The sequence below is a fragment of the Scyliorhinus canicula genome, chromosome 15, assembly GCF_902713615.1.
Source record: "Scyliorhinus canicula chromosome 15, sScyCan1.1, whole genome shotgun sequence".
NCBI lineage: Eukaryota > Metazoa > Chordata > Chondrichthyes > Carcharhiniformes > Scyliorhinidae > Scyliorhinus > Scyliorhinus canicula.
The window spans coordinates 45,645,170-45,663,662 of NC_052160.1; the positions used below are offsets into that span (position 1 = coordinate 45,645,170).

The window sequence follows — 18,493 nt, forward strand, 5'->3', positions numbered from 1 at the left end:
CAGCAGCCAGAGGAAAAAGATAGCGCGCAAGCATATGGTTGATCCTGCAGAAACGGCGGATTGGGGGGGGGGGGGGGGGGGGGGGGGGGGGGGGGGGAAAGAGGACCAGAAGCCCCCCCAACAGCCTGGTGAAAAGGTCCAGATTCTTCGCCCATTTAAGACGCCTCAAAGCTGATAGCCCTCCTGCAGGAGGCACACCTGAGAGAGAAGGACCGGCTGCAGGAAAGAAAGGGCTGGGTGGGACAGGCACACCATTCATGCTACAGGATGAGGGCTAGGGGAGTAGCCATATTGATTAGCAAAAGGGCAAGGTTCACTGAGACAAGGACCAAGGTGGACGGGACATCATGGTCAGCGGTGTCCTAGACGGGGCACCGGTGGTTCTGGTTAATGTGTACACGCCCAACTGGGAAGACACAGACTTATAAAGAAGACCATGGCGGAAAACCCCGGTGTTGGCACACACCAACTGATCATGGGGGGCAACTTCAACTGCGCACAGGACCCTCTAACAGATCGATCAACACTCAGAACGGCGAGAAAGTCAGGCATGTCTAGGGAATTGGGAGCATTCATGCCTAGGAAATTGGGAGCATTCATGCAGCAGATGGGGGCGGTGGACCCATGGGGTTTCTACACCCCGGTGAGACAGAAGACCGTTGAGCTTCTGGTGAAGAGGAAAAAGCTGCAAATGGGAACCTGCTATCCACCAGGAAAGCAGTACACCAACTCTGCCAGACACTGGGGACCTTCGACGAGCACGGAGAAGTGGCTGGCCGCTACTGGCTCACCAGCTGAGAAAGCAGGCAGCCATGAGGGAGTTAGTGCAGAGGCAGACTGGTAACCAAGCCAAAAGAGATCAACCGGGTGATTGAGACCTACCGAGGGCTGTACACCTCCCGAGCCCCCTGCAGGGGCGCAGGGATGAAACAGTTCCTCGATGGACTGGACATGCCAGTTGTGGGAGAGGACAGGTGGGGGGAACATGAAGCATCAATAGGTCTGGGAGAGATGATGGAGAGCATCAGTTCCATGCAGGTGGGGAAGGCGCCAGGACCCGATGGGTTCCCGGGGGCTTCGATAAAGAATTTGCACCGGCCCTTTCCCGAGACCCAAGGGGTGTGTTTACAGACTCGCTAGCGAGGGGCACCCTGCCTCCTACACTAACACAGGCCACGATATCGCTGATACCCAAAAAAGGCAAAGTCACAACAGAATGCGGATCATACAGACCTATTTCGCTGCTTAATGTAGACGCAAAGATATTCACGAAAGTCCTGGCCAAGAGACCAGAGAGCTGCGTGCCAAAGGTGGTCGCAGAGGACTAGACTGGCTTTGTCAAGGGTAGCCAGCTAACTGTGAACATCAGGCAGCTGACGTAATAAAGAACCCCCCCACCGCCGACAGGGAGAACACCAGAGGTGATCATCTCCCTGGATGCAGATAAGGCCTTCGACAGAGTTGAGTGGAAGTGCCTCTTTGCAGTACTGGAGCGGTTTGGGCTGGGAGCAGGGTTCACCTCCTGGGTGTAATTCCTGTACAACATCCCTAAGGTAAGCGGTCGGACCAACATCACCAGCTCTGAATACTTCCAGTAGCACAGAGGCACAAGGCAGTAAAACCCACTATCCCCACTCCTGTTTGCCCCAGCAGATGGACCCCTGGCAATCACTCTGTGAGATGCAAAAGGCTGGAAGGGCATCGAAAGAGGAGGCAGAGATCACAGAGTCTCACACTATGCAGATAACCTACTCGGAACCACAGAAAGTCTCGGAACCACAGAAAAGCCTCAACGCAATTATGCAGCACCTGGAAGAGTTCGGAGCCTTCTTGGGCTACAAACATAACCTGGGCAAGAGTGAGGCTTTCCTGGTGAACCCAAACGGGGGAGGGACAGAGCTGGAGGGACATCCGTTCAAACTAGCCCAAAACAAATTCTGCTATCTGGGGATCCTGAACACAGATCCACAAGTGGAATCTGACCAGTCTGACAGAAGAAATTAAAAAGGGCCGACAGAGATGAGACATGCTCCCACTCTCCCCGGCGATCAAAATGAACGTACTGCCGAGGTTCCTCTTCCTGTCCAGATCCATACCGATCTTCATCCCCAAGGCCTATTTCCACAGCATAGATAAAATGATCATGCCGTTTGTGGGAGAAACCAAGAACCCCCAAATGAACACTGCAAAGGAGGAAAAGTATGGGCGGTCTGGCCCTGCCGAATTTACAATACTACCACTGGGCAGCTATGGCGGGGGAGAGTGAGAGGATAGGATAGATACATGAACCCAACAGGAATGGGTGAGGATGGAGGAGTCTTCCTGCAAGGGAACAACCCTCTGGGTCCTCGCCATGGCAGCGCTCCCCCTCCCCCTAACGAAACACATTCTGTCCAATGATGGTAGCCACACTAAAGACATGGAATCAGATGAGGCAGCATTTCGGTCTAACTGAAACATCCCTCATCTGCGGAAGCCACAAATTCTCACCAGCCATGCTCAACATCACCTTTAAAAAATGGATACAGGATGGGGGGAGGTTCACAGTCAGGAACCCTGACATAAGGTATAGACTAGCGACCCTGAGCGAACTGACAGAAGACCTGGAACTACCGAAAGGCCAGGAACTTGGGCACCTCCAAATCAAACATTTCCTCCGCAAGTTACCCCAGGGCCCCGAGAGACACATTAGAGGAACTGATAAACATGGACAGTAAGGAAAGGGTGAACTGTGGGAACAGCTATGGACAGGGCAAGACTACCACTGGATGAAGCAAGATGAAAATGGGAGGACAATCTGGGGACGGAAGTGGGTTGGGGACTCTGGAGCAAAGCACTGAGCAGGGCCAACTCCACCTGCGCAAGGCTCAGCCTCATGCAGTTTAAAGTGGGGCACAGAGCGCACCTAACCAGAACCTGAATGAGCAGCTTCTTCCCGGAGGTGAAGGACAAATACGAACGGTACCAGGAAGGCCCGGCCAACCACGCCCACATGTTCTGGGCTTGCCCCAGACTTGTAGGGTTCTTTGAGGCGATGTCCAAGGTTGTGGGGGTGAGGGTGGAGCCGTGCCAGAGTGGCAGTCTTTAGGGTATCAGAACAGGCAGAGCTACATATGGGGAAGGGGACGGGCTTTTGCTTTCCTAATCGCACGCCGGAGAATACTGCTCGGCTAGCGATCAGCAGCACCAGACCACCCATAGCTGCAGACTGGCTGGCAGACCGGACGGAATTTCTCCACCTGGAGAAGATTAAGTACACCATCCAAGGGTCAGAAGAGGGCTTCCACAAAGCGTGGGGGCCATTCGTCAGCCTGTTCGAAGCCAATGGCAACAAGGGAAAGAAGGGGGACAGCAGACAAGAACACACACTACAAGAAGGTACAAAGAGGGAAGGGGGGAGGAGGTGAGGAGGAAACCCAGAGGAGCCACAGAGAGAAGCATGATGAGAATTGGGGGGGGGGGGGGGGGGGGGGGGGGGGGGAGAGAGAGAGAGGGAGGGAGGGAGAGGGGACAGAAAGCCCAGCTGCCCGAACCTACAAGGTCTGCAACAGAAACTGCAGAAAAAGAGATAGGAGCTCAGCAATAGAACACACAGGGCACAAGGGGAGGGGGGGGGGGGGGGGGGGGGAGAGAGAGAACAGAGAGAAGATATACCAGGAAATATGTATACAAATAAAAAACTGGACAAAATATAAATATCGGACACAAAAGTGTCACTCTGTAATACTGAAAAACGCCAATAAAAAAAATTAAAAAAAGGATGAACAACAAATGCTGGCCTAGTTAGTGATGCCTACATGTGTGAACAAAAACATTTTTAAAAACCTTTTTGAATAGCTTCCAAGCAAGAAACCTGAAGAGTAAAAAAAGAAAATGGAGCTCATGCAGGACGTCAAGGGATACAGTATGAATATGACAAGCAGATCTAGTCATGCCATGCCTAAGTAATAATCCTGAATGTGTTATTATGCCTATTGGATAAACATTGTACCCCTTCAGATTCACATACAAATAAAACATCTCACTTTGAAGATTAATCTACAGGGCTTTTACTGCCAACGTAACTCACTTGATAATGGGAAATACACTAAAGCAGGGGTGGGCAAACTACGGCCCGCGGGCCGCATGCGGCCCGACAAAGGTTTTTATGCGGCCCGCCAATGAGGTGCCCGGAATCATAACCGGCATTTTTGAAAAGCCGCTGAAGTAAATGCGCTTATTCAATAAGTGCATTTACTTCAGCGGCTTTTCCCCGGCGGCTTTTCAAAAATGCCGGTTATGATTCCGGGCACCTCACTGGCGGGCCGCATAAAAACGCGCTTAGTGGGGTGGATGAGTGGGGCTGTCTCATCGGTCGGTTTAGTTGGGTGTGCGACCAATAGGAGTCCAGGTTACAAACAATAAGCCTTATTATTGTTGTAACCTGGACTCCTATTAGTCGCACACCCAACTAAACCGACCAATAAGGCAGCCCCACTCATCCACCCCACTACGCGCGTTTTTATCGTTGACTCGGCTAGGCTGTGCTTCTGTCAGTGTTAAGGATCAGCACAAGCAACTTGACACCTGATTTCAACAAACTGGCAAATGACTGCAGTCAGATGCATCATTCTCATTGACATTGTTCTGTTACTTACTGAGTTACTTTGTTTTTCAAATAAATGTGCTTTTTTTTCTTTAAAGACCATTTATTTTGGCTATTTAAAATATTAATTATTTTACTTAATATACTATGCGGCCCTTTAAAATTGTGAATTTCTGAATGTGGCCCTTGCACGGAAAAGTTTGCCCACCCCTGTACTAAAGGGTGAGGGTAGTGGGGAATGGCAGATTCTACATCTCTAATAGGAAAAAGAGAAAATAAACAAACTAGAAGATTTTTATGCCAGTTAGTCTTACTCTGGTTGTGAGAACCTTCAGTGTCAATGATAAAGAATTAAATTAGGCTTGGAAAGGCATGGGTGATTACCTCCCATGTCTTTATTGAGGAATAGGATTAATTTTATGATATTGTGTCTGAAGTAAAAATAGGTAGATGATAGCTGGAAGTTCAGACTTTCGATGGATGCTTTGAGGTACCAGTGAGACTTGTGAGAATTACAGCAAACACTGTAAATTGGAATGGAGACAGAATGACGAGGAATTTTAAAGTAAAGAGTCCAATGTGGAGCTTGTGGGGAGAGAAGGGGAGGCAATAATGGCCATTTTTGTATTAAGAAATTGGAAATAAAAATTGGCAAAGACTGAAAGTCTCCCATTATTTTGTGCATACACAGGAGACAATTTAGAATCCTGATAGACATATTCCCACAGGAAGTAGAGGTCCACTGACCCAATTCAAATAAGACTTTAAAAAGATGCAGTCTCAACCCAGAGCTACTGATACAAAAGGAAATAAAATGCAATACATAAAATGTAGGGAGAAACGTAATTCTAGAAAATAGAGGCACAATTTGAGACTGGTAGTGAATATTGCAGAATGTTTCCCAGGATTTTTAGTGCTTCCAAAATCGAGGGAAGATTAGATCAGCTTTCCCAGTATTTCACATGGAGCAAGCAAGTGGAGAAAATAAGTCTCAGCAATTTTTCAGGACAAAACATAAATCCACCACAGGGAAATCTAATGTAATGCAATACAAGAACTGGTAGAGTCTCCATAACATGAAGACAACATTAGGAGGTCTCCCATAGTCAAATGATTTATTTTGACATTTTGCTTTTCCAGAACATGAAAAAAAATCAAATGAGATTACAAATGAAATTGGTACTGCAGGCAATACCACAAATGGAGAACTAGAATAACACAGTGGGAGCTGAATTCAAATATACATTACCCTGTCCGGAGGATATTAATGGGAGTCCTTACAATTCATATCGAGGACAGTGCATCAACAAATGACCCTTAATATGGGATACGCTTGATCCACCTGGCATTCCGGGAAATGTAGTTTCATTTAAGCAGCTTTTGTATACCAAACACTAAGATCCACAATTAAAAAAGGACAACAACTCCCAAAATGCACTGTGAATATCCAAGCTCATGAACTGAGCATCTCCTATAAACTGAGGCTCGTTTACTTTTTGTAAGCCTCTTGAGGGCAAGGTGTGTGAAAGCAGTCCATATTACAGTTGGATGTTTTCACTTTCCTCTTGTTATTAAATCCATTCTGCTACGGTGAACTACACATCAGTTGAAGTTGAGCAAAAGCCAGTCATTGAAGGACTGACAGACATTCTGAAGGCCAAGTGACATGCTTGGGATTTTTGCATATATGCAGGACAGAAGACTAATGAATAAGAACGCTCCTTTTTGGAAAGAAAATCACTGGCAATGCTACCCTTGAAGGTTCTCTGTCTTTACTACCAAAATAGATGATGTTGTAGCTAATGGTTAGCAGCTGTCTTTTAATAATAGCAGGATTATCAGAATTATCACAAACATTGTAATCCTGTCTTTGCTTTTAGGTCTAATAAATCTGGTGACAGTCATTAGCTATTACATCATCATTTCAGGCAATGAGTGCATGAAATCTGTAACCTTTATTAATCTTTGTTGTATAAATCATTGATTGTACAACTTCACAGTAACATTTAAAAAGTACAGATGGGAATGTATGTAGGGAACATTTCTTACCACAATAGTGGGGAACTTGTCACTTGACCTTAAATGCACAGAGAAAACAATTCTCAAAATGTAGCTTACACTGCCAAGTGGACATTCCACATGCCATACCCAAATACTTAAGTTTCTGCCACACTGCACTATACACAGGGGATGGCATATGAAATGCCCACATGGTACTTACACCGCATTCACCTACATGTAAACAGCACAAGTTCTACACTTCACTGCAGTTACAAGAAAACCCAATACTTAGTAGAAGGCCCATTCCAGAAGAGGGAATACAAATGAACACAGCTTTCAAAGACTTTTTCTGTCCACTGATATCCAGAGCTTCAAGTTTTGTTTATCCAGAGCAATGCAAGGCACTGTGAAATCTTTCTTCACGGCACAAAAAAAAGGACAGAAACGCTGCCTAACTACAGCATTGACACCACTGAAGGGACAAGGAGTATGACATCATTGAAAATCAAGATAATTTCAAAATATTTCCATCATCTGAATACAACTCCATTTGTGGATAATGGATTATGTGGTGCACAAGCTTACTTGTCAGGCATTGGAGGTCCAATAATCTACTGTCATATCTGTGGTCTGTGAATAACGCTTAAAAGACCCTTAAGAGAAGGCCTAATTTCCAGATCATTAAAATTTTTCTACTAACACCTTTAAAAGGTGATACAAAGGCTGCATGAACACAAGTATCTAAGGGATCAAACCAGATACAAGATTGTGCTGTGCAATCCAAGCGGAGCTCAGTTTAAGTAAATTGAATTTTGAAAATAAAATACCAACGATTTGTGCAAAGATAACTTGGAATCCTCCCTGACCAATGTTCAGATTCAGGAATATTAAATTAAATGCAATGAATGAAGCAGAACATTCAGCATTTTAACATGGACAGTGCATTTGACAAAGTTGGAAACGTGTGCAAGAACCAAATTAAAATCAGTGCAAAAAGTTAAAAATCCAACATGCTAATATTCAAAAGTAGATAATTGTAGCTACATATCATAAACAAGAAAAACTAAAGAGAAATTAGAGTCAACTGTCATCCTCCCATCAAGAAATTCAAAATAATTAAGAAAAAGGTACAGATGGTGCAGCAGTCTCGATTTCACCTTCCTCTCGATCTGCTCTTCTATTTGGTGGAAGTTCCCAGTGGACTTTCAGCTACTGAGGCTTAAAAATGGTAGCTTCCTATTTATCTAAATAACAGTTCTCTTGTTTAACATGACTGGATAGAATGGCTAGAGATTGGAATTTGAGTTCCACAGAGCCTTGCATTTCTCTACACTGCAATTTCCCGATAGCTAATAACTAGAGAGAACCCCATCACAATGCACAGAACTACAGCTTCCACAATATGGATGCAATGTGCCCCTGAAGATTTGTGTCACTGGTCATTCTTCCAATTATGGTGTTTTATGAAGATTGTAGATCATAAATAACTGCAAAAATCAATACGCAACAAGCAGCTTTCATGCACAGAGGAGGGGAAGGCAGCATTAGCTCATGTAGGCAGTGAATTAAAGCATCTCAGTGAGGGATAAGCCTCATTTCGTTTTTAAATCAACCGGGCATTAAATGTTTGGTACAATACAGGTGACAACACTATAAGGTACATTAATAGGCCAGATTTCAGGATTTCTCACTGAGAATCAACACGGCATCCAGGAAGCTCTTACAGAACTGTTCATTAAAATTCTGCTCGTTTTATGAATTCTTTAAATAAAATCTCAAATCATTTACTAATTTTTGTGTCTTCAATTGAGATCATGTGGCATTCTGAAATGAGCAGCATGAGCTGTATTAGCTAACTGTGGAATAAACTATCTAGCAGAAACTGCTCACAAACATTATCTTGCTCAAGAAAACTACACAGAATATTCAATTACTTGTAAATCATAATTTCAAAAGCAACCAATACTGCATAGAAAATCGCAGAAGTGAACAGAGTAGGCTGTGTTTCACTGGCATTCCCTCAGTTCAAGCCCCTCTGGTCTGATCACATTGTTTCATTCAACAAAGGCCACTAGGACTGCCACATGGATCCTGCTTTCTGACAAAACAGCAAAAGCTCCCAAACATTGATCTACTGATATACCCAGACTGCATAATTTAAAAATAAACCAAGGGGAAGAATCAAGAGCAGTCATTGTGGCCGCTATTCAACCTGCAAATGTGAGAGCGTGCGTGCATGTGTGTTTTTTTTAAGACATGAACACAGACTTCTCCACCGCTCAGTGATGTAAGGCCATCTCGAAACACAAGAGTTTGGACAATAAACAAATACCAAGTTCAGTTCAGTTTCATTACGGCACAGCTGCTCTGAATCTTGCTCTGACCGGGAAAAAAAAATTAGAACACAGCTAGAACGCAAACAAACCTGGGCCCGATATAGAGATCTGTTGGGTTGCATCAATTGCAGTCCTCCGGCAATGCGTACATACTGAAAACCTGTCTCAGTACTGCATTCAGTTTTAATGGCCATTTTCTGAAAATAGATGCCCACTAGTTTCATACAGTACTCAATATCTAAATCCACAGAAATGTATCTGCAAGTCAATAATACCATCCATTTGCTCTCAGACCCATCGCATAGTAATGGGTTGGTTTGTTATTGTTGTTATACACTTGGTCGGCTGGAGCTCAAGCACCATGGAAACAGAAGCTGAGATGTGCACCCTCCCTCCCCCCTCCCTCCCTCCCCCTCCCCCCCCCCCCCCCCCCCTCCCTGCGAACATGCGGGCTGTGGCTGCGAGGACGATCCATGCCTCCTCCCATCTCATTCCATCAGGTGTTCAGTCTCACTGCTTCAGACCAAAATCAGTGTCAAGTAGGTTCACTCAGTGCTGACAGTACTTAGAGTTTCAGGTAGGTTGTGTATCGTTCTGAAGGCTTCCCCCAGTCTGATAAGGCTACTCGTATTCAAGGAACTGTTTGTGATAAAACAAGAGATACCTGCAGACAAAAAAAAATCAAGTTAAAATTAGGTATCGGTCCACACTGAAATCAGTGACCAACTTGTACATTGCGATTACAGCACACCAAGACCAACAACAAAACTACTGTAGCATTTCTTGAGGGCACAGACATGAACTAGTGCATGCAGACACCATACCAGATGTGCAAATACAGTGACCATTGGCATAGCAAATACAGTTTTTAGATTTTGCACACAATCCATAAAAGGAACCAGAACTGGCAAGGAAATCAAGATGTGAATTAAAAACAAAGTGCTTTGCCAGTACTGTTTTATTTCCAATTTTCAGCATCCACAGTATTTTTGGTGTCCAATTGTGAAAGTTGGTAGAGTGTGAAACAATAATGAATAGACAAAACCAGTGGGAGGAGAGATCAGGAGAGATTGGGTTGACAAATGATTATATTTGCCCTACAGATGGGAATATCAATTAAACGACTACAGGACACTGATCAGAATATTGGATAGCTCATTGAAGCTGGATTTTGGAATGAGACCAATCACAAATGGTGGCTATGAATTTAACCGTACTATAGCAAGGCCACACCGAGAACACGGGGCTGGATTCTCTGAGTTTCTGTGCCGAAATCACGTTTGGCGCGGGGGCGGAGAATGGTCGTCAAACCTGAAATTCAGACATGCGCTGCTCCTGCGATCGCTTGGGAGTCTCTCACGCACGAACGAGGGCCATTGACGGAGACCCCCCCCCCCCCCCCACCCCACGATTCTCTGTGCGAAACTGGCCGAGTTCCCAACGCTGTGGTTCTAACCACCTATCAGCCGTCGGGAACGTAGGGTGGCGATTGCAGACTCAGTCCGTGGCCGCCTTGGTGGAGGGACTGGGGGGGGGGGGGGGGGGGGGGGGGGGGGGAAATCGCCATGGAAGGCCACGAGAGTGATCGGGTGTCACGGACCTGCGGGCGCGTACGATCGCGGGAGGCCTACATTTTTTGTGCCGCTCTGTGGTGTGAGTCTGCCATGTCCCACAGGATGCCCACTGCAGGCCGCGCCATGCGCACGTGCGACTCCCAACCAGAAATGGAGGTCCTGTATCCGCAGCCGCAAGATGCACTCCGGGGCCTTTCACTTCAGAGTGAAATGCCAGCGTTTTGAATCCAGCCCCCGATTTACAATTTTAGTTGTTGCATTAAAGCAAGAATACTTGGGCATTGGAGACAGTACAGAAAAGGTAAACCAAAAATTGATTCCAGAGGAGAGCTGAAGATCCTGCAGACTTAGGGGTGAGATTGATCAAATGTTCAATATTGTTAAAAAGAAGATGAACTGAACCCCAATTATTTCAAGATTACTACAAACTCTGAAAACAAGATAGGCTCAAGCTTGTAAAAAGGGAGGTACTTATCCATTTTAGATTTACCTCTTTTACACAGAACGGGGAAGTGTACAACGTGCTTGGGAAGGGAGTTAAAGGTAGAAAGTGTAAAAGAGTACAAGGTGAACTGGAAAGGTATCCGAGATGAAAACCATGACCAACTTGCTATAACTTTCACATCAAATCTATTACAGACATTATCCATTGGTACACACCCTTCACTGTCTAGCACATCTTTTATGCTAGCCTTGGTGATAATTGCATCATCACACTTAAACCACTGGTCCTTGTGTTGTCGAATGAAGCTGGTATAGTGCCCACTCTCCAGTGTTCCCTGATGATTGACGACTGCAAACAGCGAATACCTGTAGAGACACAACAGGGCAACATTACTGAGGCCAGTAGAACTGTGCAAGGTTCAGCAGCTTGTAGATGGGATGAGTGGCCCACTTCAATTCCACACATTTTCCTCCTGTCATAAATGGATCCTTCGCAATCTTCTTTAAACGTCTGAACAATTCTCCGTTAGTAATTTTCCACTAATCAATACTATGAATTAAGAGCTTTACCAGAGGACTGGTTTACCAGATTCACATAAAAGGTAACAAGATATTCATCTGGACATTAAAAAGATTGGTTGACCCCTTGCTGGCATCAGACTATTTAACATTTTACAGTAAATCACTGAACATGCATGAAGATGTAAACCACAGTTTGGAAGCATTCTGACAAATCGTTAGGAAGCAATCAAAGCAAAGGCTAAAGGCTACCCAATAGTTTCCCCAGACTTTCAGAAAGGACTTGTGAAGATTATTGGCTTTCAGGCAAGAGCTCACGTCATATTTGCTCCCTGGGTTGAAAACTGGCTTAACAATTTTAAAAAATGGTGAAGGCTCTGTTAAGACATTGACTAGGAGCCAATGCTGGACCCATGTGCCTATTTTTATAAATTATATGCTGGAGGATTACTTTTGGTAGTTATTCAAAATTTGTCAATTCATAGAATTGTGGGGACACCAAAGTGAGGGCCGAAGAACATTCGAAATGCAAGACATTGTACATTTACACATGAAACATGTACACACTGAATAGGCAGCCATGATAACAAGGTGTTAAATCAAGGGCAAAGTGGTCAACAAGTATTGGAAGCACTTTCTAGAAATAATTTTAGTCTACATCAAGTCATTGGTGATGTCACACGTGGAATGTTGTATGCAATTGCGGCAGTCTGACCAGCAAAGCAATCCCTGGTAGGGTTCAAGAGAAAGTAACAAAGATTCCTTTAGAGGGAGATACAATCCATATATTTAAATTAGGACATGCATAAAAGGAGGTAGAAGTAGTAAACAAGCTATTGAATTTGTACAAGTAGATGGCTGGACGGCACTCGTACAATATTCAGCAGCTTCAAGCAAGGTTACAGATTGCACGCTGCTCCTTATTCACCATCTTGAGGGAAAGAGACTCTGACTTAATTTGGGTTCAACTGACACCTTTACAAAAAGAGTTGAGCCAGAATTTAAAGCTGAAATTGCAATATTCACGACACTGCTCAATCTTTCTTCGACAGAGGGATCAAAAACTGGCATGGGTGGAATACTCATGATGGACTCTGGATGGAGCAGGACTGGAGAGCAGCGTGGATTTTGCTCCCTTTGAATTTTATGGATACAAAACCTTCAATTGAAATGCTCTTCCCGACTTGAAAACCTGAAGGAGTGGAATTCATGTGCTCACAATGCACGAATGTAGTAGATGCAAGCAGGCTGCATTTTAAACATAGGCACACAAAAAAAAAATGATCGTAGACAAGTAATATAGGACCGACTCTGTTACATTGGTTTGTGTGCATCGATACAAGAACTAAATGAATACCTGGCTAAGAATGTAATTTATGAATAAGGATAAAAGACCAATGTTCCATCTTCTGAAGATTCATAGTTCATACACTGGGACAACAAAATGTCCTTCCTGGGGTGCAACGGGTAGAAGGGAACTGTATATTGATACTGAAGATATTTTGTCTATATTTTTTCTGTGAAGTTTAACAGATTATTTATTTGAAGAAATTAATAATCTGTTAAACTTCATAGCATCATTAATTTCTTCAAATAAATAATTTAGGCAGTCAAAAAACAGGTTTGTTATGGTTAACCAATGGTCGTCTTGTTCCACGTTTTGTTCTTTCTCTCCCAACTCAATGGAATTCTATCTTGGGTACTCTGAAAAAACATCCTCACCTGCAGTTATTCAGAAATATATTACAATTTTAATGATCGTCCGGAGTGAGATGATCCTATGTGAGAACTGCTAACCAGTGAGACACTATTCTTATTGAATACGTTCGGATAACAAAAAGACTCACTTGTGATTGGGTTGCTTGCCAGTTATGAAGTCATGCCCACACATACATACAAGATGCATCTCTCTCAGCCTGTGCTGTTCACATAGGACTCTGGAATGAACAAGTGCACTCACTAAGAACAGGCCTCTCCTTCCCACAACTACACAGATTATCTCAAAGTAAGCAGCAAGGCTCATACATCAAGCCTCAGCTCCACAACTACATACGGTTATTTGTGGCAAATGTTTGTACAAAAGGACGATGTGTTTGGTGTGTAAAGCATTTATAATGGGCAGTGAACTCTTTAACTATAATTTAGAAATTAAACCAGACATCAAAAAACTGGGGGAAATCGTGAACACCAAACAACTTGAGACTGAAAATTTTAAAATTGCTTTCGCTCTCAAGTAGTTAATTTTATGGTCAGCTTAAATCAAAGGAGACTATTTTCTTACTAAAGGTACAGTCCTTAAAGCAACATTGCAGTTGATAGTTAAAAGCTCTCCGCCAAATAGAAAACCAGTTCTCAATATTGTCAAACAGCAAGTTACATATTTTGCAGCATTACCCACTTGGGTGTGATGCAAACATTTTGCCGAAATGCTGTCAATCCTATTCGTCAAGAGATATTAAACTAGGAAGAAGCCAGCTTACAGGTGGTTTCCATCATCGTGCTACCAACACAATGGAAGTTCCGAAGGATCTAAAAGCCACTGGTCAGCATTCAAAAATGCAGTTAGCTCTAAAACCATTGCCTTGTGATTGACCTCCACCACATACACTGTATTCTCCAGGCATCTGACCAACAGTACTGTTAGAGGAGCATTTCAGTGCATTTTGGAATTTAAAGCTGCTTAAACTTACTTATTGTCATTGTTTAGACTATCCACAGGCTGTTGGTACTGTCCATTCATCCTGCTCTCTTTACTACAAAAAAAAAGAAGTACACTTCAGATAAAGCACATTTTAACTCTGATCATATACATCCATTATATAATTACAGAAACACAGCTTGTGATGTCACTCTTAAATCAGGCCTAGCTAGACATAGGAAGCCTTCAACAAATAATCACTGATGCATCTTAGTAGCAACTTGTGTAGAGGGAACAGCACAAATAAGATTAGGTGTGAGCCCTCCATGGAGAAACAGTGGGACTACATCAGAGGACTGCAAGTGACCACAGGTCAGTAGCAATTCCATCATGTATAAAGTTGCAGAAGCAAATGGCAACTGCAGTGCCATGGGAACAAAAAAATATATGAACCCACCATTACATGAAGGCGTCCTGTCCTACAGTAATTTTTTTTCATTCAATCATGGACGTCGCAGGCTGGGCCTCAAGGGGGCAGCTAAAACTCTGGGTCTGGAGTCACATACAGGTCAGATCAGACAATCGGCAATGGTTTCATGGTCATCATTAGACTTTTAATTCCAAATTTTTATTGAATTCGAATTTCACCATCTGCAGTGGCAGGATTTGAACCTGGGTCCCCGGATCACTAGTCCAGTGACAATACCATTACGCCACCGCCTCCCCATGGAGTGTGCTTTAAAAAATCAATAGGTTCTCTTTGAAATACTATTAACACTGAATCATACGAGAAAGATTAGAAACCAGTTAGATTGGAATGCACCTGGAACACAAGGCTAGCGATTCAGGAAAAAAGTCTGAATAGCTTAGGGCCATCTTGGAGGCTTATTTGATCACTTGTGAAGGAAGGGCTGGAGGGGAACATTTTGGCAGGGGGCCTCTGGTTTTCCTTGCCTTCTCCAGGAGGGAAGGAAATACACAGGGGATGGGCACCGAATTTAAAAAAAAATGGAGTAACCTTCATGGGCCTGATGATTTTGCCGGATCTCATAACACCATATTTAATGGGCCATACTGACACCATCTGAGGATGAGAAGTATCAGAAGACCTGACCCATTAGCCACAAATTTTTAATCCTTTTCTCAGGGGCTTTGTTATGGACCAGGGTTTAGAAAACTCCAAAGTATATAGAACATAGAACATAGAACAGTACAGCACAGAACAGGCCCTTCGGCCCTCAATGTTGTGCCGAACAATGATCACCCTACTTTAAACCCAGGTAACCCGTATACCCGTAACCCAACAATCTCCCCATTAACCTTACACTACGGGCAATTTAGCATGGCCAATCCACCTAACCCGCACATCTTTGGACTGTGGGAGGAAACCGGAGCACCCGGAGGAAACCCACGCACACACAGGGAGGACGTGCAGACTCCACACAGACAGTGACCCAGCCGGGAATCGAACCTGGGACCCTGGAGCTGTGAAGCATTGATGCTAACCACCATGCTACCGTGAGGCCCCTAATATCATGGAGTTCACCTGACCTACAACGGTGTATAGATTTTGGTTATGAGGAGCATAAGGGCCTACCTTTCAGGCGTTATTCAACAAGGACTGAAGCACTTTAAATCAAAACGAAGTTTATTCTACAAATTCAGTTAACATTTTATAAACACACACAGTAAGCATTTTATCAACTACAAGCATAAATACCCACACAGCTACAGAACTCTATATTTAACCCTTAATAACTTCCCATTACTGTTTCAATCAAGTAACAACATCCATAAACCAAAACATCCTTTTTCACAAAATAGTAGGTTTGAATTCCTTACAGAAAACAGGTATTACTTTGAAGTTATCAAGTGATCTGGAGACACCTTTTTATCATACACAGAGAGAGAGAGACTCCAAGATCCCTGTAGTCTGAATACAGCTTCCAACTGTCTAAACCAAAAGTAAAACACAGAGCCACAAACAGCTTCCAGCTGAAAACAAAAGTAAAAACCAGAGCCATCGCCCAGCTCCACCCACAGAATGACATCACTGCAGCCATTTGAGAAGACAAACAGTTCTTAAAGGGACATTTCCATGACAACTTTAACGTTTCAAATGAGCAGAAGCTAGCAGAATGCAGGTTTAATAAACATTGGGATAACGTGGTTTCAGGATCCACTTGAATTCTGGGGAGTGTCAGAGATGCTGCCTTTTGGAATAAACATTAAACTGAGGCTTCGCCTGCCCTTTCAAGTGCTCAGCACTGTTTTGAAGCAATGAAAAGTAGAGTTCTCCCAATGTCAGGGCCATAATCAATAGTTATTCCCCCCCAAAAATTATCAGGTCATTGTTACATTGCTGTTTGTGGGATCTGGAGTACAAATTGGCTGCCATATTTCTTACATTATAACAGTGAATCCACTTCAAAAACTGTTTCATTGTCTGTAACTCTTTTGAGATGTGACATAGTGAGAAGTTTTAGAGATCACAGACCTGAAACTTGTTTCTCTCTCCACATATAATGCCTGACCTGCTAAGTATTACCAACATTTTTGTTTTCATTGCAACAAAAAACCCAGTAGTCACATCAACCCAAATGAATTTTTCAATATCCATCATGTATCAACAGTGTTCAGGACAAAGGGCAGGCTTTGAAGTACAAATAATTGCATCCAAAATGCAAACTAGATAGAGTCGGTCATCTGGAACAGTCTAAAGTGAAAATAATTTGGGTCTTCTTATTCCACCTCCTTGAGGACAACAGTCTACAGAACACAAATGCCAAAGCTCACTTTGGTACAATAAGCAGTGAAGCATTTTGATGGGCATGGGTCCCGACGTTCCCATCACTGGCAGCAGAGGTACATCAACTGCTGCTTACTCAAACTGCTCACTTATCATTTAACACTGCAGCCTTTGCCTCCCAAGTCTTAGCTCCAGCAGAGATCCAGTGATAAGTAGAGTCAGCAAGCCACGTGGTGAGTGCAAACCCAGTGAAATCAAGCCCCCTTTATCATCATAAAATGAAGATACACTCCTTAAACTCAGTCTTCAGTTCCTTGACTTGCACCATTTTAAAATGTCCTTTACCTTAAATCTATGCCCTCTACCAAGGGAAAAAAAGTTTCTTCCTGCCTACTCTAACTGTGCCCCCATAATTTTATACATCTCAATCATGCCCCCCCCCCACCACCCCCCCGCCCCCCCAAGTCTCCTCTGCTTCAAGGAAAATAACTCCAGTCTATCTAATCTCTCTTCATAGTTAAAACTCTCCAACCCAGACAACATCCTAGTAAATCTCCTCTGCACCCTTTCCAATGTTATCACATCCCTCCTATAATGTGGATTCCAGAACGACACGCAATACTCTAGCTGTGGCCTAACCAACGTTTTATACAGTTCCAGCATAACCTCTCTGTTCTTAAACTCCATGCCTCTGCTAATAAAGGCAAGTATACCAGATGCCTTCTTTTTTTAAAAATCGTTTTTATTAAAGCTTTTATCAACCGGAATTTTTACATAACACAAAAATAAATGAAAAATATTTAACCAAACTAGGTGGCTGTTATCATAATACAAAACTCAAATATACATTAAGTAGACAATTCCCCCCACCTGAACCCCCCCCCCCCCGCCCACCCCCCGCCCGCCCCCCGCCCGGATGCTGCTCCTGCTCACATTTTACCGCTCCCCTAGAAAGTCAAGGAAAGGTTGCCACCGCCTAGAGAACCCCAGCAAGGACCCTCTCAAGGCGAACTTTATTCGCTCCAGGCTGAGGAACCCAGCCATGTCACTAACCCATGCTCGGGGGTTGAGTCCCTCCACATTAACAAGATCCGTCTCCGGGCTACCAGAGAGGCAAAGGCCAACACTTCGGCCTCTTTCGCTTCCTGCACTCCCGGATCCTCCGACATGACAAAGATCGCTATTGTTGGACTTGGCTTCATCCGCGTGTCCAAAATCCTGGACATAGCCCTCGCAAAGCTCTGCCAGAATTCTTTAAGCGCCGGGCATGCCCAGAACATATGGACATGGTCCGTCAGACTCCCTGCACATCTCGCGCACCTGTCCTCCACCCCAAAGAACTTGCTCACTCCCGCCGTCGTCATGTGAGCCCGGTGCACCACGTTAAACTGAATTAAAATGAGCCTGGCACATGATGCGGACAAATTCACCCTTCCCAGGGCATCAGCCCACAGGCCCTCACCTGGCACCTCGCCTAGCTCCTCCTCCCACTTGCCCTTCAACTCCTCCACTGAGGCTTCCTCCACCTCCTGCAGCTCCTGGTATATGTCCGACACCTTCCCCATTCCTACCTAGATGCCAGACACTACCCTGTCCTGTATCCTTCGAGGGGGTAGCCGCGGAAATGTCTCCACCCGTATTTTGAGA

The 18,493-nt window shown here is 44.2% G+C and overlaps 1 protein-coding gene across 6 annotated transcripts in view; it reads right to left on the bottom strand.

Annotated features, from left to right (window-relative positions):
• Positions 1-9,356: 9,356 nt before the first annotated feature.
• The window catches only part of usp22 (ubiquitin specific peptidase 22), a 171,075-nt gene continuing 161,938 nt past the window's right edge, over positions 9,357-18,493 (bottom strand). For 4 of the 6 annotated variants that reach the window (XM_038819881.1, XM_038819879.1, XM_038819877.1 and 1 more), the window contains 4 exons: positions 14,150-14,212; positions 13,307-13,396; positions 11,157-11,306; positions 9,357-9,586 (listed from right to left, as the gene is read on the bottom strand). In XM_038819881.1, coding sequence (XP_038675809.1) covers positions 9,544-9,586; positions 11,157-11,306; positions 13,307-13,396; positions 14,150-14,212 — 346 coding nt within the window. In that variant the 3' untranslated portion in view covers positions 9,357-9,543. The remainder of the gene's footprint in view (positions 9,587-11,156; positions 11,307-13,306; positions 13,397-14,149; positions 14,213-18,493) is intronic. The other 2 variants (XM_038819882.1, XM_038819878.1) reach the window with 1 other exon arrangement.